Source organism: Thunnus maccoyii, chromosome 9 (genome assembly GCF_910596095.1).
Source record: "Thunnus maccoyii chromosome 9, fThuMac1.1, whole genome shotgun sequence".
Lineage (NCBI taxonomy): Eukaryota > Metazoa > Chordata > Actinopteri > Scombriformes > Scombridae > Thunnus > Thunnus maccoyii.
Window position 1 is genome coordinate 9631364 of NC_056541.1, and position 26701 is coordinate 9658064.

Below are 26701 nucleotides of genomic sequence, written 5' to 3' on the forward strand. Positions count from 1 at the left end.
TTGCACGGTAACCATGGTAACGGCGGGGGAATTCGTCGGACTGTTGAGGAGACGTTAATCAGTCGTTTTATATGAAATTAAACGCTTACACTCATCTTTGCAGATGGCTCGTATCGGCGAAGCAGCAAACACAGCATGTTAAAGGTGGGATACATAAACCTAGAATAGATGTTTCCTTTTAAATTAATGTTATTCTTCTGCTATGCTGGGTGTGTGTGGACTTATATGGCGTCTAGATGTGTATATACTGGTAGTCAAGTTGCTCACTCACAACAGCAAGAGGTTATATTTATAGCTCCATTTATAGGGTGTTAAACTATGTGGTTTCAGCTGTTGTGTTGTCTGAGTCACAGTTACTATGGTATAAACAAAACTCACCCAGAATAGGTATAGTAGTAGGGATTGTAGGTTTAGCTGTTTCACTAATTTTACCATATGACTGGACAAGCCGGGCGCACATGTATAGTCATAAAGATGAAGTTATAAAGATTCCTTTGTGTGGAGCTTACTGTGCGGTATTTGAACACTAGGGGGCTCTCATTGTTAGAAAATTTGGCAGTTAAATTTATACCATCCTGACTCCTGAGCCAAATCCCATGCAATCACGGCATCTGTAATCACTGTCAATAAAATGTGTAATTGCTGAAATATACCACCTAAATACTATCTAGTTTTTAGATGTTGTTAGATATTGTAAGATGTAATCAGATCCTTTATTTAAGTAAAACTAGACATATCACCATGTAAATATGCTCAATTACAAGTAAAAGTCCTGATGCATCCATTTCACTTAGCCTAAATGAAAGTGCATAGGCATCATCAGCCAAATGTACCTAAAAACAAAACAACAGCATGGTAATGTTGTAGCCGGTTGAAGGGGAGCTAATTTCAACTGCTTCATTTCCTTTTGTGTACTTTTAATCTATTACAAAGCCTAATCATTTATAAGATGATTGTATGATTTCTGTGAAAATCTTTTATCTGTTAAGTAATAGAAAGCTGTAGCTGTTGTGCTGTTGTGTTGTGGAAGCTGTAGCTGTAGCTGTTTAGTTGCCTAAATTGTCAAGTATAATACATTTGTTGTTAGGTACAGTACTTGATTAAAAGTACCACCACTGCTTAATCTACTGTATGCTAAACAATGTGCTTCTGCTTTTGTGATTCTTTGTATTACTGCCAATTTACCTAAACTGTTGTTCTTTGTTCTGTACTTCTCACAGTAGATAGTTCCCCAAGTTTACGGTCAGTTTCTAAGGATGCTGACATTATGCATGACCTGATTTTGTGAAGTGGTTGTTGTCCTGAGACCAACATTTTGTATGATAGCCCTAGGACAACAATTGCCTCAGCCAATCAACGTTTGTGATGTCATCAGAGAAAGCCCTGCTATTTGCTTTATAGATTAGCATTTTGCCACCATGGAAGTAGGCTAACATTAGCTTGCAAAGGTGAGCTAACAGTTAGCCAGGTTGCTACCAGCCAGAACCGATCAGCATTGTTATCTTTCTGGCTAAAATTGAAACAATCTGAAAGTAATATTTAGATGTTGATATTTTTATAGCATGCCTAGCTAAAAAAGCTAAAAATTTAGTTAGCTAGCAAACATGTGCAAGCTAGCAAGCCAATACTAACCAAACTTTTAATGTGTACTGTAAATATAAATAATATTTGACTCAAAAACACATTTGATTTATTTTCATATTTGAAGGGCACTAGAAAAATATCTAGTTTTAGCTAACAAAGCATAAACTTCCCACTGTTCTTGATGTTGGTTGAGCTTAGGGTAGTGATAAATTCTGCAATTTTATGGGCAATGCTGCAGACAGCAAGCAACAGTGAGAGCTAGGGTCAAAAATCTATCCAATACACTGAGGCAACTCTTAGGGTAATGTTTAACATCAGAAGTTGCCCATGATATTGCTTCATCTATTGCGATCCTTGGGGTTAGGGATATTCTGGGCAATTTTTGGGGCATCACAAACGTTGATTGGCTGAGGCAGCTGTTGTCCCAAAATGTTGGTCTCAGGACAACAACCACTTGGCAAAATCAAGATGTGCTAAGATTATAGAGACATTCATGGCAAGTTCTGTTGCACGGAATAGTGATTGTTGTTGACTGAGTGTAATCATGTCATTCCCTTCAGGGCTGGTGAATTAACTAATTAGCCTGAGTTCAGGTCCCCGGACTCTCCTGCTGTTCAGCCACCAGGGAAAACACTGCTGAGACAGAGAGACTTCTGTTTCCCCTTTTTTCAAAGCTGATGATCCCTATTTATAGCAACAAACTAACTTAGTAAACAGTTTCAATGCAGTCAGTGAACTGTCTGCTAGTTTGTTTGCCAGCGACACAGCCAGCTTGAATGCAGCCATAAAACAATGAGATTTGAATAAACATTTGAGATTTAAAACTATCACGGGCAGCTTCAATTCACTGTTTACTCAGTGTTAAATTTGGCGTAATTAACCTACAAGATCCCGTTTTTGATGGAGTAATTGAAGTATAGCACCACCTGTTGAGTTATCACCTAATGGAAGACAGTGTTGAAAGCGACTCTCCGAATAACTTTTAATTAGAGCAATGTTTTTGCGTTTTGGAAGAGAAACCATCAGCTGATTGAAAGGTCAGACAACTGTATGACTCTTATTGTTTGTCTTTTAAAGTTGGTTGCAAAGAAACCATTAAAATCAAATAAACACACAGCATATTATTATTATGCGGTTATTTTGATGCCAGCAACTACAGGCCCCTTGACTGTAGACTGTGAATGGATTTGTTTATCTCTCCAGCTGTCCTGAGCCTCCTACTCGTGCCTATAGAGTCCTCGTGCTGTCACAGGACCGCTCTGAGGCGACATGATGCAGCAGCTACGTGGATCAATGAATGGATAATGTTGTCATGACCATGTTACGTCACTATTGCACCATTTTCTCTGAGGAACTTCCGACTTTAAATCGTTGATGGAACTTCACTGATGTCACTCCACTCCTCCCAACAAAGTGTTGTGACATCTTTCACCCACATACCTTAGTCAGACGGCGTGACATACTGTATAGTGACATGCAAAGGCCGAGTGTCAGGTCAGCTGAATCCCTTCTCCTTTCTGGTCTGCTGATGACCTGAATTCACCGTTTCTGGTTTTTTAAGCACGTGTCAAACCTTGCATCCACATTGAGATATACTGTGTATGTTGACATTTGAACCTTTCAGATTTCAGTGTATCCCCAGCATGAAACTGCCAGCTTAGTTTCTAAGTAAGCTCCTCATAAGGGAAGAAAAGCAAAGGAGATTCTCTGTCTAACTGCAGCTGATATTGGAAAACTTTTAACTCCACTGGAGGTTATTTTCATGTTTTATTAACTCACATTAAAAGCTACCTAGCCTTCTGAGGAATGGGCAACTTCTACTATCCTTTGACCAGTAAAATCCATTTATACCTACCTGGATAAACTCAAATACACATGTTGGTCGGCTATGAACAAGGCTGCTTTTTAGCTCCTGAAAAGTTAACATTTTTTAGATGCAACTTTTATCTGTCAGCAGTTCTAGGTCCTGCACGCTCACAAGGAGTTCAGTCTAATCTTCTTATCTGTCTTGTTGATTGCAGTGAGGAAGCGCCTGAGTTTGTTTTCTCCGCATTTTACATACCGTACCTTTCTTTTTCCTCTTGAGGAGGATTTCCTTCTCATGCGTCCTGACTTATAAATATTGAAATACGACACCTACGAAATCGGTCATTGTCTACAAATCGCCCTCTAAATGGTTGTGCAAAGATGGCCTGACTTTGGAAAGCTCAGCCCCTTTAGAAAAAAATCTGGAAGCGAATGGATGGAAAATATTAGGATGCGGACAACTGTATCTACTGTTTAATTGTATTTACCACATGCCTGATGTGATCAGTGCAGCGGTGGTGAGGGGATACAATTTGAAAACAAATCCCACTTTTATAAACAGATCCATAAACAAATCCAAATGATACTGATGATAGTAATTTTGAGTCATTATTTTAGCACTTTATTTACATTTATTTAGACCAGAAAGAGTAAAAAAAAAAAAGAAGAAACTTGATGACACTTTTGATTGGTTGCTCAATGACGTGCATTCTTTTATTTGATTATTTATTCCACACAAGCACAATAAAATTAAAAAAATCAAAGCAACAGGACAACATTAATTTTCCTCTAGAGACTTTCTACTTCTCATCAACAGGATGAGTACAATTGGGGGAAACTGGTCTGATACACAGGAAATGTTTTTGTTTACAGTAAAATCAGAGGGTTTAGCAGCATGCTGGCTTTTCAGTGAAAAAGTTTACTGCCATTTTTAACAACCTCTTACAGCCTTTAGGATGTTGAGCAACTGTAGAAAACAATACACCAGAAAGGATGTGCAAACCTCCTAACACGCTATCTGTACAGGACACAATACAGGTTTGGCATGATAGATATCCCTTTCTCAGAAGTCCTGTGGTCAAGGTCCTGTCAACTTTTGATACGTTGACATTTATTTGGCTGAACGAGCTTCACATCCCCATTTTAATAGATTCCTCAAGTTTTCCCTAAAACCTTCATTAACAGTCAAGATATTGGCACCACATGCTCAGGCTATTGTTCTGAATATGTTTTTGTATATTTCTATATTCTCGATGAATCTGGTGACTTTTCAAAATTCATTTATAAAGTAATCATTACTTTACAAAAACTGCCCATCACAAGGTCCCAGAGTCCAAGGTGTCGTCTTCAAGCAGTCCAAAAACTAAAGATATTCATTTTATAATGAAGCAGCAAATCCTCACATTTGAGAAGCTGAAACCAGAGTGTGTTTGACATTTTTTCTTGTTAAATGACTAAAACAATTAATAGATTATCACTATCATTGGTATTTAATGAATGAATTGACTAACACTCACACATTTTTAAGGCTTCTATTTAGGCTGCCTGTTAATGTTGCAGATTAAATCATTTCTTATATAAGAAATAATATAGTATAAAGTTTGTTTTAACATTCCTAGTGCCTTCAAATGACGTAACGTATTACTTACTGTCACTGTTTGCTGTTATCTAGCCTCCCAAAGCCAGAGTACATCTTGCAGCCTCAGTTCTTCCCTTCACAATTTAATGAGTGAAGCTAAATTGTGGGCTGGCTTTGTCAGGCTATGCCTAATGCACAATGCATATATTGTTGCATAACTCTCCTCTCAACCCTGGGGACAGCAGGACTAAGCAAGATCACCACAATTTTTTTTTTGTTAATCATGATGAACACATATCATGTTTTGAAAAGATGTTGTTATTTAGATCAACAAGACTGTCTTTCTGCCATTGTAATGTCGTGCGACAGCGGCTCCTCTTTGATTTCTTAAATTAACACTTTGTCGTTCTGTGTGGGAACAATGAGTTGCTGTCTCCTGTTACAAAACACATTAGTTGAATGGTGGGAAATGAACCCCACCTAGGTAAACAAAGGAATGCTATGGTCAGTCCATCACTGACCATGAGAAAGCATATACAATACATACAGTTACAAAGGAACAGCTTGGATCCCATCTCTCAGCTTTTCTTCTTATCGCTCATTTTGGTTTCTTATATTACAATTCTATTTTCTGCTGCAACCAGAGGTGGAGGAAGAAGTCAGATCCTTTACTTAAGGATAAGTACCAATACAACAATGTAAAAATGCTTCATTTCAAGTAAACATCTTTATTCAAAATCCTGCTTAAGTAAAAGTACAACATATCATCAGTAAAATGTGCTTAAGATATCAATAGATAGGTTGTGGGATGATTAATGGAGCAAAAAAACAGCAAAATGTGTATTCATTTTGGGGCTTTTCCCTAACCTTTGTTGTTTTTATGAAAAGTTGGTTAATTTTACCTCTTTGAACTTAAAAAAAATATTTAAATGAAACCATCTGAGTGGAAATCTCTCTTTGGTGCAACAGCTAACAACTCATAGATGTCTGAAACATTACAAGAGATGCCAACAAGACGCTGCTTTTCTGTAAGAAGTCACAAGTCAAAAAGGTTGGCAACCATTGGTTAAACCTTTAACAATGCAATGTATTTCATAAGTTTATCTATGTTTTCCCTTTTGTAAAATCTTAATCTGACAAGTAACTGTCAGTGTAGTGGAGTAAAAAGTACAATGGTTTCCTCTAAAATGTAGTGGACTAGAGTATAAAATGGAATTACTGAAGTAAAATAGGGCCTACAAGTACGTCAAACTTATACTGAAGTACAGTACTTGAGTAAATGTACTTAGTTATTTTCCACCACTGGCTGCAACATAGCAAGTTCTTTCGGCCACTGTACTTCTCTCCAAGGAGAACATGAAATAAATAAACGCAGAAATAAATTCACTGTAGTGTACTCTTCCCATAGCACTTAATGACTCCGTTTGCATTCATCACCTCCAGTGAAAAGGTCTGGCACTCCTCACAAGTCTCCACCCCCACAACTATGCCTGTATATCAGTCTCTTGCCTTACAAAGCCTGTCTTAGCCTCGAAAGTACCGTGACTTAATGTTCGGTACCAGGCTCCACCGCAGTGCAGCCCTGCGGGGTGGAGGGCAACGCTTATGTCAAGCAGTATTTACAAAAAGTGTTAGAGTTGTTTCTGTTGTGTTGATATGAGGAGAGAACTGCAGATAGGGATGATAGATGATGGAATGTGGTTGGTGACTGGATGATAGATATCTTACAGAGAGCAGATTGTTGCTGTCAAGAGAAAATACTTTTCCTCCGACAGTTTATGTATAAGAAAAGCTGGCTTCTTTTGTGCTTGATTACAATGCAGTTTTTACATCACCTAGTTAGGATGGTAGAATTTCCCCAAATTATAAAGAACTAGAATTTAAATTGTAATATTTAAAGCTGATATAGAGCATTGTGTTGTATGTTAAACTACAACACAGGAATTCACTTATCTTTTGCATTGTGCAAGTGTAGTAGTGATAATACATTCAGGTAATCTTATCATTTTAGATTTGACAACAAAAAAACTCAACTCAAACTCCACTAGCTCTTTCTGGAGCTTTCAACTGCATCCAAAACTCAGTCCACTGAGAAAGACTGCTGATTAAAAGCTCTGGAAAAAGCTGTTGACTTAACCTTAAGTGGCTCATGGTCAATGATGAACTTTGACAAACAATGTAGTTATTGATTTTTAAACTTAATAGCTGTGCGAGTTTCTCAACACATAGCAGGGGATGTATTTATTTAAAATGAATGAAATGTTTGCCTCAACACTTAAATGTACCTTCCTGTTCTTCTGTACTTCACTTCAATTCAAACACGCCTGTTTATCCTTGTTACCTTGTTGATACATGAAGGCATGACCTCAGATAGCTTTGTGACTTAGGGCGTCGGCACCGTTATTTGTACAGTGCTGCAGATGAATTCAGCATAACAAATTTTTATTTGAGGGATATGTTAGCCTAAAAGATATGAATCAATGTTTGCATACTGCGTGTTCCTGAGCAAGCTGAAAGTAGTTTACATTTAGCCTCTGCAAAGTTCACCGTGAATCCACCCATCAACTTCAAACATGATTTTCCTGACAGTCATGAGCATCTCTTTAGTCAAACTAACGCCTGTGTTTTACTGAAAAGCAAATTGTTTCAAATGTGAATAAACCAGAGGTACTGAGTTACTGACTCACAATAGAGCTATTATCGTAATTATTGGATGTGTGAGGACGATGACCTTAAATTGCTCCTAAACACAATGTGAAGTAAAGCCCACGTGAGTTAGCGCATAACCCATTTTGCAGTTATCACGGACAACTTAGAAATGTTGACTGCGCAGAATGTATGAAACATTCACAGAATACTTTTTTTTCCTAACTCATGAATAGACATTTGTGTCCGCATAAATGTGCTTGCTGTTTAGCCACATTTGCACTTTAGCTGTGTCTTCAAAGTGCAAACTAAAAGCTATTGGTGCATTTTTTGTTTTTGATGGGGGACAAAATGTGTCGGAACACAATGAATGATTTGTGGAGACAACAGACACCCAGATCCATTGGAGGAACTTGTCCGAAATTATTTACCCTTTGGATAAAGTCTCCTTGTTGTGGCGTGTATGAATGGTTGCCTTCTTCTATCCATGAACCCCTTTTATCATGCTGTACATAGAGATATTCACATAAAAATGTTGATCCCCAGTCATCAAATAGCTTTGTGTAGCCCTTCAAAGCTGGATATCTTCAGCTTCCAACAAGTCCAACAACAAAAAAAAAAAAAAAGAAAAAAATCAGTGTCGCTCTGTTGACCAAACATAAAAAGAGACCATCACAAAGGTTGAACTGTTTTACCCCTCTTCACCCTCCCACCCTTTCTTTTGGCAGAAACAATGTTGCTGCATTACTTGACTGTTATCCTTCCCCCCTGATGATTTTCTTTAGCATTTTTTACTTCTCTTGTTTGAACAGATGCCGCCCCCCTCCTGCAGCTCCCATCCTCCGGGATTGCCATAAGGCTTAGCACAATGAGGTAACACTCAATTACATTAATGTTAAGAGTCCAGCCCAGCCAGTTCCTTCCAGTAAGCAACATCAAATGATATGATGTATATCACCTCCTGAGGAAAAGTGGTATTCTTTTGTCCTGCTTTATTTAGGAATGGATTATGCAAGAGGTGACTGCATGACCGCGTTCACCTTTCAGTCCGTCCATTACTGCCCATACAGCATTTTTTTATAGCAGGAAGTATCCAAAACTGTTGGCCACCAACCAAACCCCAAATAACTCCCAGTCAATGAGAAACAGATAGCTGATGAGAGAGGATAGCTTTATTGCATCTGATTCAGATTTGTTTGTGAAGGCATATAAGAGCTGCAGCCGGTTGGATGAAAGACTGGTGGAGCTGTTTGAGTGGTGACAGATTTCTCATTAGGTAACCTTGTATCTAAACTGGAATCTCATCCAGCAGAATTGTGGGTAAAAGCTCTCTTGAGATAAGCAGTTGGTGTTGTCTGTAAATAAGGATGGTGGTGGCTCACAATTCCCAGTGTCCAGTTTCAGCCTTACAGAAGTTAGATGCTTTGAGTGCCACAGAATCCAAAAGGCATTGTAGAATCCCGGGGAAAGTCACCTCTGACCTTTTCTGACATTTAAACGTGAAGTCCTGATGGTATTTAGAGGTGTGAAACTTTAACTTCAGCAAGCATTAGATTGCATGTTGTCCATTAGGCCATCTGGATTGGTGCTTTTTCAAACTGGCCTCAACAGTAGCCACAAGCTTGTTAGTTCAACACTTGATTGTGATGCCATCGTTGATGTTTCCCATTCAAGGAAATCTAAACTGCAATTCATACTTCCCCTATGCTTGACACACAACGTCGCCATTGTGAACACAGTACCACTGTACTAGTGCTCCTATCGCTGCTAGAACCAAATCATAGTGAAAAATGAACACTCAGAAAAATTTCCTTTAAGCAAAAATCAATATTGACTGGACCAAAGCTCTGAAAAAAACTGTCTAACCAGCAGGCAAGCGTCGCATAGCTCAGATCAGTGTTTGCTGTGCCGAAACAAATGGATTTTTTCGAGTGTTGCTGCAAACTTAATGTCATTGCTGTTTTTCCTGCCTCGTGTCACGTTGAGAATTCACACCATTTCTGCTCCCACTGAAACATTAAAGGCTTTACGATAACACGAGGGCCTGTAAATGGTAACTATCATACCATTTATAGTTGGTATATGATGCTGCAACATCCTGCACTAATTAAATGTGCAAGCATGTGTTGTAGATCCACTTCTTTTAGATGAAATCACTCATTTAAATGCACTGTCAATTAAATTCACTTTATTTCACCAAGATAGTCCCAACATGCTACTTTCTAGTAAGTCATTGAAATTCTTTATAAAGTCTTCTCAGCAAAGAGAATTGCTTTTGTGTAGCTCTGTTATTACCAAAACCTTGACTCAAGGTTATATTACATTATGTCAACAATACTGTTGATACTTTAACTTCTGCAGTGACATTTCTCCTCTATGGAAAGTATATAAATGCTCGTTTTTGTCAATATTTAGTGGCCTCATGATGAGCTTAATGCAGTCTATAAATCACTCGCATTTCTCTGGTATTTCACTACATCATCTATGGTTAAAGTGGGCTCCGCTGTGGCCGCCGAACATCCACTCACTGCCCGGCCAGAAGCATCACGTCGTCGGTTCCCCCTTTAAAGGAGCCCCGCCCCGAAATCAGTCGATCAAATTCAACATCGCACTCACCAGCGTCTGACCAATCAGCGCCCAGAGGGGGTGGTCTCGAGACGGTGGTCCGTGAGGGCGATAGCCAATGAGAGCCCGAGCTGGTCGGACAAAGGGCTCGCGTCAACGATCGTTGGTCGCTCGAACGGCGCATTATTCATGTCCACGCGGAGCTTATTTAAGGAGACGCGATGAGGCGAGATAGCGGATGCTTCATAAAAGGTAACGGATCTCCCGCCTGCATATTTCCTCTGAGAGAGTGTTTAGAAGCAGAAACAAAACACTGCAGTGACATATTTTTGTTTTTATGAACATGAATTTATGATGTTTTTCTGTACATGTACATCAACACATCCCTCCGTTAATCTCATTAAATAAAGTCGCCAGGTGGAGTACTACCGTGCGGATAAGCACGCTGCTGCTAATTCATTCATAATCCTTGTGCTTGTTTTATTACATTCATGCCATAAACTTCACGTATTATCGCAACAGAAAAGCATTAATGTAAAACAAAGTTTAAAAAAAAAAGCTCGTAGAAGTTGCTTAACTAGCCTAAATGCAAAATAAATAGCATTTAAAGGCACGGATATAAGAGAAAATACATGTTTTTATGCACTTTAATTGTATATGCTTTTCTTATTTATTTATTTATTTTGCTCTGGTGACATCAGGCATGTAAGCAAGGCACCCCATCACCGCCTTTTCCTCTCTTTTAACGCACACCCACCGCCCATGCAGCCACAGCAAAACGACGCTTTTCGCCTGACCGAGTTCATTAATGCGTAGAGGAAAAGGGGAGGAGGTGGACGGCGCTTCATTTACGTCCCGATGTGCTCAGAGCTGCTGTTTCATTTCAACCACCGCCTCCGAGCAGCTCGCTCTAGCCACGCTGTAGTGTTAATATAGCTATCTCGGAATAAAGTGCCAACATTTTTTTTTAATTTTTTGTTTATTTTTTTGATACTCCCAGCCTCACCTAGAGACCTCGCCAGGGTGGCGAAGAGAGAAGTTTAAACCCCCGTTCGAGACGGCTGATCCGAAGACTGACGGTCCTACACCTCGCCTTCGCTGTCTTTAGTTGTTTTAATTGTTTTGGTTTTTTTTGTGAACTTAAGCTCCGACTTCAGTGAAGTTTTTCTGCTCGTAAGAGAGGACAACACATTAAAGCCGGCATCATGACTCGGAGATCCTGTGCCATTTACGCCACCGGGATCGTGTGCGCTCACCTCCTCATAGTGGGGATCGCCCTGGTTGTGGCTCAAGTCTTCCAAACAATGATCCACAGCCGGTTAAAAAAGGTGAGTTTCGCTCTCTTCTGACGCTATAAAGGGAATTATTTCAGCTGACAATTCATATGTGTGTTTTCCCTCCTCTCTCTCTCTCTGTTTCTATCTTTCACACTTCTTCCATCTTTCACACTTCAGGGGTTTAAATGTTAGACCATTTCATCTGCAGTGGCCAATCATGCGCATTCAGCATCTCACTGGTGGCAGCACATGCAGAGGTCACAAGATCAACCCGTGTAAAATTATCTTGAATATGGCATGCTTACTTTAGTGGTCATTTTCATTTTTTATTTTTATTTTTATAACCGTGCTGCAGTATCAGCACCTTCCGCTTCCAGCTCTGCGGGGATGAAGCTTTTCCCCGTCATGAATCCGCATGATCCGAGTCTGTGCAGCAGCAACAGCAGCAGCATGGTTGTACAGCTTTTTGTTTAATGCTTGTGTGTATATAGAGAGATGATCCAGTTGCTTGTAACACTGAGCAAAAGCACCGACAGTTACAGACGCTTAGCTCAATGTAAGAAAAAAAAATCCCCTTAACTCCCATAAGGGGACTAGTGACTCTTTAGAGGTGAGTCATGACCTTTCCCTAATATTCTGGCATTTTTATATCCTCTGACATATTTTTATAATTTCCTTTACGGATATCCAGCATTTTTATGATTTCCATTTATCACAGGATTCCGTTTTTTCTCTTGAATGGCAGGCAGTGTGGAAAAATAAGGAAAGAGGCATGATATGATCTTTCCTCCTGGCTGATAACTGTGGGGATTTATTTTTTTTTTGATGACCTGTCCAGCAATCCGATCCTGACCTGGTGACACATTTCTGATAATGAAAGGGCTTGATACGCTGGTCACTCGATGGTTGGCTATTCTGGGGAGGTTTACCGGTAGTAATAGTAGTAGAAATCTCAGCCAGCAGGGATGTTGGGAAGGTGGGAGGGATGGGGGGGAGGTGTGCAGGTCTGGAGGGATGGGGGAAGGGAGTGAGGCGAGTCAGGGAGGGAGTCCCTGACTTCCAGTGGTGGATCTAAAAACAAGTTTTACATGGTTGTGGATGGAAGATGATGTGTTATCCCCTTTTTATGTAGACAAACCAACAAGACATTGAATTAGATTTATGTCTGACAGGTAAAAGGTGCAGTAAAATGTATGTCTGTGTCTAAATGTTTGGAAATATAAGCTCCAGATCCAGCAAATGAACCGGTTTGAATGCATAGCAATCCAGCACAACCTGCGCAATATTCTTAAAATCGCAGCAGCGGTCTGTTTAAGTCTTACAGCTGCTTCACAGATCAATCACTGCAAAACAAGACTTGATCAGTTGCACCAGCCTGTCCTGAGATGAATTCTGCTTTACAACAAGTTAGCCAACACACACACATTTTTTGTAATGAGTCAGCGATCATGTTGACATTATGGCATCCACTCAGGCTAAACATTACTTTCTGACTTCAGTTGTATTGAAATCTACACATTCACTCTCACCTCCCAGAGGCAGCTCAGCATTTATTTATGTATTTATTGGGACCATGTACAGTGTTAAAAATAAATGTTACCATTTGATGTACTGTACCAGAGTTAGCTTATGGCTAATTTTCATCTGCAGTCCCTTCGGCGGGTCACAGTTAAAACATATAACAGCACAATAACAAACAGTACAAAGCAAAAAACACACAGGTCACATGATACAACAATTTATTTGGTTTTGTGATCCCAGCAAATTGTGGAGGAAAAAAAAATATGATTTGACATGTGAATTAGTGCAGTGGCGTGTCTTCGTTTCTGGAGACCGCTGGGCTGTTACTGGTGAGGCGTACTGAAAAACTGAATTAAGAACCTCCTTCCTGTTGCTGTAGTTATGTAGGGGTGATGGGGTGGCAGCTCGGTAGGGTGGGGGGGTGTTTGGCAGCTGACACAGTATCCCACCCTGCAGACCCGCCACTGACCTTTTTCAAATTGTTCGCATTCCTCTCCTTGACATGTATCACAGTGTCGGTTGGATGCTCTGTGCAACTGATAATCTGTGCTTAAAATCTCTCCGCTTTGCCTCAACACAAAGTCACCCCCCCACACACACACTTAAGAAGAAGAAGAAGAAGAAGAAAAAAAAACAGGAACAGCTCAGCAGAAAAGCTTGACACACTATTTTGTCCAAGTAGTGGACACACAAACAGCTGCCTCACTTACACGATTTGGCCTCCCGAGGTTAAATTTAGGTCCGCGTCTCATTTTTCCCTCATTCTGAAGCACAGCGGCGTCCCCAAATTAAGAGAGTTCATCAACGGGGGGGGATAATTCTGATGTGGCTCGCGATTACACAGAATGACAGCATAGCTAATCCTCTTTCCACAGTCTTCCCATTGAATTAGGCGGGCCCGAACATGCTGAACTGACTCCAAAAATCTACCTAATCTGATGTTTGCATGTGGCTCTCTGTAATAATGATGTAGCCTAGTTGCTTGGGACCATTCAAAGCTACCTCCGGGACACAGACTCTGTGTGTCTTGTCGAGCTGGGTGTGGAGGGTAGAAGTGGAAAAGTCATGCAAGGAATTTGACAGACTTTCTTGGCCTCCAGGGTACGATTTTTGCCTGAGAGCAACCTCATAGCACCTTGTTGTTCTCGTTCTTCACGGCCTATCCCAAGTTGTTCTGCTGAGACGAGAAAACTGGAAAGGAAAAACTCCCCCCCCCCCCCCAAACACGCCACTCCTCTCTGCGGTGTTTTGGAGAGCGCACCTTTCCAAGGTAGCATGACTGATTGAGCAGTCAAGAAAAAGGTTGTGCTGGTACTGGTTTGACTCAAAATGTGCCTTAAATTGAGAATGTTCAAATATTCTTCCTTTGTTTTTCATTTTAATTTGCCCTCTTGACTTTTTTTTGCACACGCTGATCAAAGCAGGATCTTGTCACACCACACCTAAACTGCGCCTGAAGTTGTTTGAATAAAAGCCGGTTTACATTGCCGTCACTGTTTAGTTTAAGACCTTGTAACTCACTCAGCCTTGCCTCTAGCGAACACTTTTTTTTTTGTTGTTGTTGTTGTTGTTTTTCTTTTTTGATTACACTGACAAACCACTCCGCTTCGTCCCTCAGTTGTGTTTTTGTTGGTTATAGATCAAGGTTTTCCAAGAGATAAGTGGCGTTCATATATCTTTGACGAAGGCCTTTTTTTGAAAGACCTTTGTTCAAGGTTGGCAAACACAAGGACTCACACCGGATACAGTCACACGTTAAAGTCTTTCCCCAAACGCTGCAGGGAAAACGGCAGACAAGACAGAGGCCTGTTTTCAAAAGTGATAGAGTATGCAACTTATTTTAAAAAGGGAACAAATTAAGTGTTTTGGTTTTTTTTTTGCTGGTTTAGCACAATTCCCTTTAAGTCCGTCATAGCGCACTGACAGCTCATGATGGTCACATGCCTCTGCGGGAGTGTCCTTTTGCATTACCTGGCTTCACTTCAGCTCTTAATTAATGCAGAATGATTAAGACTCAGGAGATTCGCAACTCTTAAATACCCCGAGTTCGTCCTAAATATGTCATCTCTAATTCTGAAGACACTTCTTTTAAAGTAGTTACGCAGCTGTGACGTCAAGCGCGACAGGTCATTGTTTCCTGGTTTGAATCTGAGATTGGGGCTGTGCAGCATCAGTCATTTTTAGTTGAAATGAAAAGCGGTAGATATAAGCTTAATGAAATCAATGTCATGTATCTCTAATCATTCTGTAAATGTGTGTTATTCATTGTAACATAACCAAATCAGCCAAATAGGTTTGCATTTAGTTGAACCATCTGACCTTTTTTTTTTAATGCAAAGCTATCAAAGTGGTTATTTTGACTAACCCTCTAAGATCTAACGTGGGTTTTTGTGAAGTAGCAAAGAGGAAAGGATGCAACAGATCCCGCAAACAACTCTATAGATAAGCAACAACACGTTTGATTGCCGGAAGTTGGAAGCCAAACAGGAACTTCCAGCCACACCTTAAAGCTATATTTTCTCAGCAACAAGTGCCTGTGAGAACGCAGAAGACAATGTATGGCTTCACTGTACTCTAGAGACGGTTTGGGTTTTTCAGGAACTCGCCATGAAACGGACACAAAAGGAAGCGGTTCATTTTCTGCCCCCCCCCTCCCCAAGAATGGAAAAATAAAAGCTTGTTTATGTTCCTGGTCTACAAACACCTGAAGTCACTTTTTTCTTCACTGAAATTAAAGGCTGTTTGTGCATATACAGTTTAATGATCTAGTTTAAAGTCACCGTTACTCTTGTTTAGACATGTGGCAGCCAGGTTTATGTCACACACGGTTACTACTCACATACATTTTCAAACCTGTTTTTCTCCACCCCATCAGAATGAAACCAGCTACTACCTTTTTTGTGGTCGCTTTGGCTCTCATAATCTGAATTCAAAAAAACCTCACCTGACATATTGCGTGTCATTTAACGGCAAATTCTGCGGAGACGTCATGTCTTGTTTTTGCAATACGTTGCTGGATTTGTGTGGGCTGTCTAGCCCACGGTCGGATTCTTGCCTAGGCTTGCTGAGGTCAGGGATGTGTGCAGTTTTTACTGAGATTTTTTTTTCTGCCTGTCCTGACGGTTTTTTTCAGCTATGAAGGACTTTTCTCTGCTTCCCTCTGGGTTTTTGGGGTCTTGGCCCGGCACCAGCTCTTCGCAGAAAGTGCCATGTGTGCTCTCAGATGGCACTCATTCAGAGTAGTGAAGGGCTTTGAAAAGTGCCTGAATGTGAATAAAACATTATCCCACCAAATGGTTTGTTGGCATTTCTTTAGATACTCAACACATAATGCTGTAGGAGGTGTCGCTGTTGATTTTTGTTGTTTTTTTTTTTGTTTTTTTTTTTGCTGTTTCTCAATCTGAAAGTGTATTTTCTTCTTTTGCTGACAGGAAATTACTTTGACGGAGAAGAGCCAAGTGTTTGAGTCATGGAAGAATCCTCCTCCACCTGTTTATATGGAGTATTACTTCTTCAATGTGACCAATCCAGAGGAGTTCTTAGCAGGCGGCAAGGCATCTGTCAAACAGATCGGACCCTACACTTACAGGTAACTTTGCATACTGATGGGAAAGGATAGCGGTTCGTTAGGTCCTGTTTTTTAGAGAAGCCATCTTGCGTCTGGTCCATCTGGAATCATTTTGTTGTTGTCGTGTGAAATCAAAACAAAAGACATCTGGACTAACTGACCAATGTAAACTCTGTGTTTTTTTTTCTCTCGCACCCTTTCCGCTCCAGGGAGTACAGGCCAAGGGAAAATGTCACTTTCCTGGAGAATGGCACCAAGATTTACGCCCTGAACCCCAAAACTTTTGTGTTTGTGCCCGAGAAGTCAGCTGGTGACCCCACGGTTGACATCATCAGGACTGTCAACATCCCGTTGGTGGTAAGACATCATATCTGTAAAAACTTCCGTGTGTCATTATTGCCTTTAGCCGCCGCTTAATCAAGTCCTGTAGATTTGTGAGCTTAAGCCATTTGATTGGCATATGTGTTAAATTTTCTGTCAACATCACTGTTTGTGCTGGAACATTTTTTTGGCACACATCTTTCATCGTCCCACTGGCACACTCCAAGCTATTGTCCTCTTACGTTTTATTGTGACATTCTGATATCTTGAACATGTAAACTTCATTAAGGTCAGGCCAAGACAAACAAGCCAAGTGCAAAGCATCTATCGTTAGCTCTTCCACCAAATTACATAAAGTATTACAAATGGAAATTAAACAATGTGGTGAGAATCCTCATGACCTTTGCCCCCCCCCCCCCCCCCCCCCCCCCCCCCCCACTAATCTACCTGGTGTTTTTTTTCTTTGTTTTTTTGTAACATTTCCCCAGGCGGTGATGAACGAGTTATCGACCTACTCCTTCTTCCTGCGCACGGGTGTTTCTATATACTTGAAGAGCCAGGGCATCGAGCTGTTCTTTACCCGCACCGTCCATGAGGTTCTGTGGGGCTTCGAAGACCCTCTTCTCACCAAGATCAACTCCATTAAGCCTGAAGTGGATAAACACTTTGGGCTGATGTGGAAGGTAAGCTGGAGATTTTACTTCCTTAGGTGTTGCAGTACACATTTTTTACTTGTGTGCGCCGGTAGTTAGGGGTTACTAACACAACAGACGAGAGGAAGCCTGTGGTAACATCATGTAAGAGAAGTGAGATTGGCCACATGCTGATGGAAGACGCTTGTACTTCCTGTTTTTGTATTAAGTAACGTCTGCGTCTTGGCACCTGCGGTGACATCACAGGCCTTGTGATCCTGGGGGCTGCATTTTGGGTTAAAATAGATAAATAGAGCTATTAGTTTGATAAATCCATCAGTCAATCAACAAAAAAAATTAAATCAGCAGCTATTTTGATGATCGATTTATCGTTTCAGTAATTTTTCACGCGTAAATCCCTAAAACTCACTGCTTCCAGCCTCTGAAATGTGAAGATCAATCTTTCTTTTGTCATGTATGATATTAAACTTACTATCTTTTGGATTTGGACTGTTGGTTGAACAAAACAAGCAAATTAAACAACTTCGGCTCAAGGACATTGAGACATTTTGTGACAAAATGATTAATCCTCAATTAAAATAACCGTTAATTGTGTTCTTCAATAAATTGCTAATGACTTATTGTGTAAAAGTCTGCCGAGAAGACACCGAGGCATGTCAATAACAAACACAAAGCAGTATTTCTTTTACGTTCTCCACGCTCTTTTGTCACCAGACATAAACACTGTTTCTGATTCAGCGCCGCTCCGCTGTATCCTCAGCACTCGTCTGTCACAGCAGCTTTTGTCTGGACCTCATGTCTCGTCTTGTCCTCCACAGAAAAACGGAACCCATGAAGGAGAGTTTGTGTTCCACACCGGCGAGGAGAACTACTTGGATTACGGCAAGATCGACACGTGGAACGGCCTGAGGTAAACGCTGACATCAGGCAGTTTCATGTGTCAGACTTTTCCTTTTTCCTGCTTTCTCTGTGAAAGGGAACCCTTTCCTGTCAGCACTTAGCTTCCACTTCCTCCCAGCCATGAAACTGGCATCAACTTTTGTTACACAACTTGTATGAGAGTCCAGAGGAGAGAGCCTTTGCTCCCTGGCTCGAGGTAGAACATGATTGCAAAATAAATATTTGGATATCCAAAATGACTTTGCACTTTTAGTGTAATCATCATTAATAGGTAGATTCTTGTGGTGGAAGAAACGCTCAGATCCTTTATTTAAGCAAAAGCTCTGCCTAAAAGTATTAGCTGCAAAAAGTACCCAAAACATAGTTATCAAAAGTGAAAGTAGAGGAGGAGCTTGTTTTAAACTACTTTTTATGCAGTTTGGCAGTTTAGTTTAGGTTCCTGACCTCCAAAGATTCACTCGATAAATCAGAGTTGTTGTGAGATGCACAAATTTGCTTTCATTTTTTGGATTTTGGAATCTTTTTGGGGTTTTTTTTTGCTGAAATATTGGAGAGTTTTACATCTTTGGGTCCTAAACTGTTAAATGAAACCATCTGAGAAGTTAGTTTTAGAAGTTTGGAGCAACAGTTCAAAGACATCTGAAACATTTCAAGAGGTCACAACTAGAGTGGTTTAAAAGTGGTTTTATGTGTAATCTTAATCAGAAAAGCAACCGCTGACTATACCTGTCAAATAAATATAGTGATGTAAAAAGCACAATATTTCCTCTGACATGTGATGGAGTAGAAGTATAAAATAGTTTAAGATGGAAATACTCCAGTAAAGTTTAGTTCTTGAGTAAATGTATGAAGTTATTTTCCATCACTGGTAGATTCCTGCTTGCAAATCAAGGCAGCTTCCACCAAGCGCCAATACATCCCGTTTTCTCTCCGTTTCAACAGGGAGATGTCGTGGTGGTCTTCCAATCAGAGCAACATGATCAACGGTACGGACGGCGCAGTCTTCCACCCTCTGATCAACAGGAATGAGCTGCTTTACATCTTTGCTGCTGATCTCTGCAGGTACGCTGATATGACTGGAAATTTGTTTATAGTCAAAGCATCCAGGCGGGGCGAGAACCTGAACTTCCAGTATGGTTTTTATCTGCTGGGAAACGACATCTCAGTCATATAATATGCTTATGAATCCACTGATAAGGATAACTGCTTCTGATAAGACTGTTGAGAAACACACGTGGGATGTTTTTGAGGAATGTCAATAGTTTTTCCTGGACTTAGGGATGGTCATAGAGAAAGTTAGATATTTGATTGTCTTGTAAATGACACCTATTGTTTTATGGTTATGGCTTGGAAAAGCAAAGAATAAGAACATGATAAGAGGTGTTCCTTGTTCCTGAGTTCTTTATTTAGACTTCTTATATCCTGAAATAGGCACTGAGATTCGAGTGTTTCTTCCCTTTAGGTCAATCCATCTAGCGTACGTGGAAGACGTGGACGTGAAAGGCATCCAGGCTTACCGCTTCGCACCCCCCAGTGACGTACTCATGAGCCCTAAAGACAACCCCAGTAACGCGGGCTTCTGCGTGCCAGCTGGAGACTGTCTCGGCACCGGGGTGCTTAAAGTCAGCGTTTGTCGAGAAGGTAGGAGCACCGCCTGTTTCCTCACCCCGCCCCTCCCCTGCCTCTACCCCGACCCCCTCAGTTACCATAGCGCCTGACCCACTTCCCTTTGATGACTCTAAACCAGCCTCATGACATAGTTCCCCCCTCTCTAGCCCCCAAAAATGTCCTTTCAGTCAGCAACCGCGTCCCCTGCCTGGTGTCTGATATCTCCCACTGTTTGAGCATGCGAGATTTTACTCAATACGTGGTTCAATGATTAACTGTGCTGCCTGTGTGTGGCGGCTATTGAAGTATTTTATAGTGGTCATTGAGTGGAGTGTGATTGCACTGATAAGGCAATCTCCACTGTGCTTGACTGACATGAAGATACTGTACTATCACAGAGAGAAATGCTACTGTTACCCCAGTTTGTATTAAGTGTATTTCATTTAAAATCCTTTTTATTATCATTATTTTGTTCCTGCATATACTGTCGTATTAAAACTATGTCAAAAACCGTATGCAATTATTTGTGAAAGTAGGTTGCCACTGATTAAACTGCTATAATACCCACATCTTGATTGGCTGCCTTTGCCAGCTCCTCTGACTCATCTGATGCAAACACGCGCTATTGGAGGGATTTTAGTGATGATTCGTTGAGAGCCAATCGAGGCCGAGCTCCGTCGTCATGTGTTAACTGGTGTCATTCTGCCACTGCCTGTGTGGTCTAAAAAAAAAAAAAGAAAAAAAAAACAGAAGAGCTTCAACCGCAGAAAGTCATTCAAATTTCAACTGTCTTTATATCCGCTTTCATAGTTTCGAATTAAATGGAAAAAAAAAATGTAGAATTGATTGAACAAAGCTACTTCCGCTTTTTGTCTTTAAACATATACAGTTGCAATTTAGTGCAAGAGAAGTAAATATATAACCTGGCTGCAGCCACCACTGACATAGGAAACATAAAGGTCTTTTTTTATATGTATATCCTGTTAGTTTTAGCAACAGCAGCAGTATTTTTTTAGACTCAGTATGTTTAAATTTGACTACTTTTTGGCCAAAACATACAAAATAAAAAAAAGGTTTCACCATTTCTGCCCCAGAATTTGAATCTCTGTTAGTGCAAAAATGTAAAAGAAAGTAAATAAATGAGATATGAATAATCTGAATAATGAAAAAACTGACCAGAAATCTCTGAGGGTGTCGTCAGTATTTCTAAGGGAAAGGCGATTAATTTATGTTGCCTAATTAACACACTGAGGCAGTGCTTTACAAAAGAATCAATCCAAATTGAAATAAGAGATTGATTAATTAAAAAGACAACATTAAACTGCTGCACATGAAATAAACAATTAAGGATGATACTTTATCCTTGGAGACTGAGGTAGGCAGATTTATAGCCTGAGGAGTAGTGTTAATGTCTTTTATGTGATCCTGGTGGTGTTTAGGATGAATCTCATTATTTATTTCGGCGCACAAATATACAGCGAACTTAAGATTTCGCCATTTGAAAGAATCCAGCAAAAAAAAAAAATCTGGTTTAGTTTGGTGGTCTGGAGGATATGTGATGTTAGGAGGAGAGTTTTGTTCTGTATAAAACACGTAAAGCACCATGTGTCCTTCATAGTTTCTGTTTTGTTCTGTTGAATTTGTGGATCTGCACACTAAGATTTTCCATGTGATCGTTGTGGTCGTCGGCGCCGTGTGGTTCAGGACACTTAAATCATTCAATCGATCAATTTAATAGAGTGAATTTAAAACAGTAAGTTGTTAATGCTCCTCCAGCAGATGTGAATTTTCTTATTAAACGGATGTTTAGTTCCTCAGAAGCTCTCGTGTTTTTACTGTGTCAGCTAATCATTAATTGGACTCATTACAACCTGAAACAGACATTCTTCAGCTATCTGCCACAATATATAAACTATAGATATGGTTTGTATTCTGACTTCTCACAAAATACCAGATAGGGTTTTATCTTATCTCACGTTTCTTCTTTTATCTTTTTTTTTAGCCCTTGTTGTTGTGAATGAATCAGTGAAGGATATGAGCAGCCACTGACTCATGTATTTATCCTGTTTATTTCCTGAAGGCGCTCCCATCGTGGTTTCTTTCCCACACTTTTATCAAGCTGACCCCAAATACATCGAAGCCATCGACGGGCTCCACCCCAACAAGGAGGAACACGAGACGTACCTCGACCTGCAGCCGGTACGCCTTATATTTAATATCCCAACAGATTAGAACAAGGTTGAACCTGTGTTGAACCTTTTGCTCTGCTGACTTATGGAGTTCTTATCTAAATGAGAAATGTTGTTTTGATCATAATTTCAACTAATGGCCACGTGTTTTTATTTGCGTTTAAGGTTCTTTCTGTATTCTGTTTGGCAAGCTTACATTATTAAACAGAAAATACTTTTAAAAATGTTAATTTTTGATTTTAGCTGTCACTGTTCTGAGTGCTATAACAGTTTTTTAACCTACATTCGTTCTTTTTTTCTATTTTCCAAATTGAATTGTCAAGCTTCAATTCACATTTAAAATTAAACAAAATATGTGCACAAACAGGGATAAAGTTGCCTATTTATATGGCAAAAATCAATATTCATGATATATATTGTACACAACAATAAATAACAAAAAAAAATCATTCAAATGACTAAAAATGCAGAACGTGGCAGTCTGTCAGTCTGGAAACCACATGAATTCTTTTATATTTCCAAACCTACTACTTTTACTAAAAGTTATGTTTTTTTTGTCTTTTCTAGACCACAGGGGTTCCCATTCGTGCCTGCAAGAGAGCTCAGCTCAATATCATTCTGAAGAGAGTTCAAGGCTTCCCGTAAGTCGAACTTTGTTGAACTGTGACCCACATCGCTGTTGACACACACTGTCCTTATTTCAGCCACATGTTGAGCCAGATGTCCTTCCTGACCTCCCCGTGTCTCTCTCTTTCTGCCCCGCAGCAATACCAAGTTCATCAACGAGACCATTTTCCCCATCATGTTCGTCAACGAGGTGAGGAACCCGTTTTTAGTATAATCTGAAATAAACCTTGTGTGCCGATAAGTGAAACACAAGTCAATAACCTTCTCTCTCAACTCTAGACGGCAACTATTGACGATGATTCAGCAGCCCAGATGAGGACGTTGCTCTTAATCGTGACTCTTGTGTCAAACTTCCCCTTGCTCATTGTGGGTTTGGGTGTCATTCTGCTGCTGGTCCTTGTCGTCTTGTTCTGCCGAAACCGCCAGAAGAAGGTAGGAAGTAGCCCTGCGGCTCTGGACTAAACTGTAGAATTAATCCACACAGTTACCCCCCCCCCGGAGTGAAAAGTGTGTGCTACCCACTGACATTAGCTCACAGTGTAAATGTGACCTAGACTGATGGTAGATATTAGTAATATGTTACAGTAAAAGCTAAAGAGTTTTTGAGTTTGACTGGGTTTTTTGCATTAACTTCACTGAGCTGCAGCAGGTTTAACCCTCGAGCTACGCGCATGTTAACTAACACATTGCATGATTCCTGCATATCAAAGCGAGCATGAGCAGTTTTTTCCCCCCCAATTCTGGATCAAATGGTGTTTTTGTTTGGTTTTTTTTTTTTATCTTTTTTGAACATTTTCTAACAGTCGATGCATCTTCGATGAATCTTTGTATTCAGGAAGAAAGCATCTCCCTCCCAGTTCCCTTTTAGTCAGTGCATCTTATGAGTGCTAAAGTGCACTGAACTGCAGTAGTCCCCAGAAGGAAGTACAGCACATGTTCACCTCTTATCTTCAGTATTCCAGGATTGCTGATATGAAAACTGGCCTCACTGCCTTCAGATTACCAAAGTTCAGGTCAATCACTGTCCAGAGGCAGGCCTGCGAGTTGTCAAAAGAATAGTTTGACATTTTGGGAAATATGATTTATTAAATTTCTTGCTAAGAGCCACATGAGAAGATTGATATCACTTCCATGTCTGTACAGTAAATATGAAGCTCTAGCCTGAAGCCAGTTAGCTTAGTTTAGCTTAGCATAATGGCCGGAAACATAGAGAAACGGCTAGCTTGGCTCTGTCCACAGGTAACAAAATTCACCTACCAACACCTCTAAAACTCAATAATTAACACATTATTGTTCATAATAACTTTATTTGTATAGCATTTATTAAAGCTGCAAAAATACGTTGATCGATTAGCTGCCAACTATTAAATAAATCACCAACTATTTTAATAATCGATTAATCGTTTGAGAGACTGTAATAAAATTCTACAGTAAAAAGCAGACAAATTACAGAATAATATTAAATAAAATAATATAATATTATCCAAGAGATATAAAATATAAATCTGTTTAAAAAGATTTCGGTATTGTTGGTTTAATTCGCACAAAAAACAAAGTGTTAAAACAACACATTGTGGTTTTAATGTAGATTTTGTTACCTGTCGACAGAGCCAGGCTAAGCTAAGCTAAGCTAAGCGTAGAGACATGAGAGCGTTAACGATCTTCTCATCTAACTGTTAGCAAGAAATCTTATCTCCCAAAATGTCCAACAACTGGATGTAACGTCCACACATGTGGCAGAGTTCGACGTTGACTTTAGCGTTGAGAGAATGTTAAAGAAGCTTAATTGCAATGTGAAGAAGTGTTGTATTAACCATGTTCTAATTTTAATTTTCTGTAACCCCCCTTTTTTCCTTTCTGTTTTAGAATGAAGTAAAACGTATTGATTTTACTGAAGCTTTTCATTCTTTTACTGTAAGTCTTCATTTTTGCCTTGTTTGCTATTCTCCTTTTTTAATTTGTTATCCATCATCTCTTATTATCATTTTTTAATTATCTTAATTGCTCATAAGTTCTCGCCTCACAGTGTAATTGCTTTATTTTTTTTTTTAAGTTAATATTTTCTGTGGTGGTTTTGTGCTCGATATTTAGATTGATGTGTTTTTACTGTGAACATTTCAGTCAAAACATCTACTCCCATTTTAACGTCAGCGTTAAACATAAAACAAACAGTATGTGTATTTCTGTTTGGACATCTTGTCAGTGGTTTTTAGTAACACGCTCTTTCCTCCTGACTCTTCCCCGTCCAGACGGCAAAAGACGACACGGCCTACACTCAGGTCAGCGACAAGCCCGAAGAGTCGTCAGAAACGCCGGCCAGTCAGCCAATGAGGAACGGCTCCTACATTGCAATGTCTCCAGTGGAGGCCCAGAAGTGTTGATCGAGGATCTCCTCCCTAAGTCTGGAGCTCAGGAAGGGGGCTGAGGGAGCAGTGCGGGGGTGCTACATTACCACGGGTGGGGGTTTACACACCGGGGCTCGTTTTCACTTGTTTTGGGGGGGTGGGGGAGGATAGGGAAAGGGGGGTGGGACACAAGCCCCCAGTACATGTTTAGTCAACAAAGACATTGCTCCTCTCGCTGAGCCCTCTTATGACTGTCTGTCATCCTCTACTCTACCTGCTGAGCATGGCCCTCACTGCCTGCCGTACTGTAACACAACAAACTCCCACACTATATTCCTCATTTCCGTCCTGGTCGGGCCCCTAAACATGAAGGGACTCCGGGCGGGCTCGACCGGGACAAGCCTTTTTTCCGTAAAAAAATCTTGTGAGGGAACACGGTAGCATAGGTGTCGCTGTTGCACACGGATGCATGATCTTCTGAGCAGACTCTGTCGACTAACGTGGCTCAAAGAGTGTTTTAGTATTCACCTGAACGACAGCGGGTGTTGTTACAGTCGTATTCTTTGCTCTTTTCTCTCCATTGGTGTTGTGTGAGGAGAAACTGCTAAGCCAACAGATTAAAAACAAAAAAAAAGCCCCTGTTAACTGAATCCTTAGGACAGAAACTCTGAGCTCCTGGTGCTCAGAGGATAACACGGTTTTGCTAATAAACTGAACTTGGCATATCCTTTTTTGTAAAGAAGAAAAAAAAACAAAACAGACTGAGCCAAACTATTTATAGCAATTTTGCCTTTTTTTTCCTAAGATGAATTAGTGCAACCACACACACTTCCGGGATCAGTTAGTGAATGTGTGTGTGCACCTTTATCGTACACTTCAGTGTCCTGTTTTGACGGACAGTGGGCAACTATTTTTCTTGATGCAGGCACAGTGTAGTGTGACACCTGGACTACTCGTGATTTTGATCCCGACCACCCTCCCCTCTTCTTCTTGTGTTTTTGTCACCTTTGTATCCAAAACACTAGTTAAAAAACGGAGATATTCAGAGACCTCGCCTACATTTCAAAGTCATCACTAGCTAGCTGTGAAATTGTTAGTTTTGCCAACTGTAGCTTGATAAAGTTGCACCTTTTTTTTTTTTCTTTTTTTTTTTTTTAGGCTTCATCACACATTCAAAACAAAAAGGAAAAAAAAAACACCCACAGAACTTACAAGGGAGACTTGAACCTGCTTTCTGCCTTATAATGGTTCAGTGTGTTCTTTATGTTCAAACATTGTTCAAATAAGCTGGAAATCTCTTCTGTCGTTATTGTACATATATAAAAGGGGAAATGTTGAGATACCTCTGACCAAATCCAGCAAGCAGTCCTCCTAGGTGTGCTGAAAGACACTTAACGTTGCTCTGGTGTCGACCGCTCCTGCACGTCTACACTGTTTCTTAGACAAAGCACAATTTGGATTGAAACCAGTCCTCATACAAGGCTACCAGGTTTTTTTTGTCCTATATATACA

At 40.2% G+C, this 26701-nt stretch overlaps 1 protein-coding gene across 7 annotated transcripts; it reads left to right on the plus strand.

The window, feature by feature from the left end:
- The first annotated feature begins 12 nt into the window (after positions 1-12).
- Positions 13-25312, plus strand: scarb2a (scavenger receptor class B, member 2a). 7 transcript variants are annotated; one of them, XM_042420552.1, is made up of 15 exons: positions 14-144; positions 8428-8488; positions 11181-11508; positions 16410-16567; positions 16756-16903; positions 17356-17550; positions 18339-18430; positions 19363-19482; positions 19883-20061; positions 22109-22227; positions 22785-22858; positions 22983-23034; positions 23124-23276; positions 24711-24758; positions 25094-25312. In XM_042420552.1, the coding sequence occupies exons 3-15, from the start codon at positions 11386-11388 to the stop codon at positions 25223-25225; spliced, it is 1593 nt and encodes a 530-aa protein (XP_042276486.1). In that variant the 5' UTR covers positions 14-144; positions 8428-8488; positions 11181-11385; the 3' UTR covers positions 25226-25312. The 7 variants fall into 7 exon arrangements, with proteins under 7 accessions (XP_042276491.1, XP_042276486.1, XP_042276487.1 ...); XM_042420553.1 differs by having other exon boundaries at positions 11326-11508; XM_042420556.1 differs by lacking the exon at positions 8428-8488 and having other exon boundaries at positions 11326-11508.
- Positions 25313-26701: the final 1389 nt, after the last annotated feature.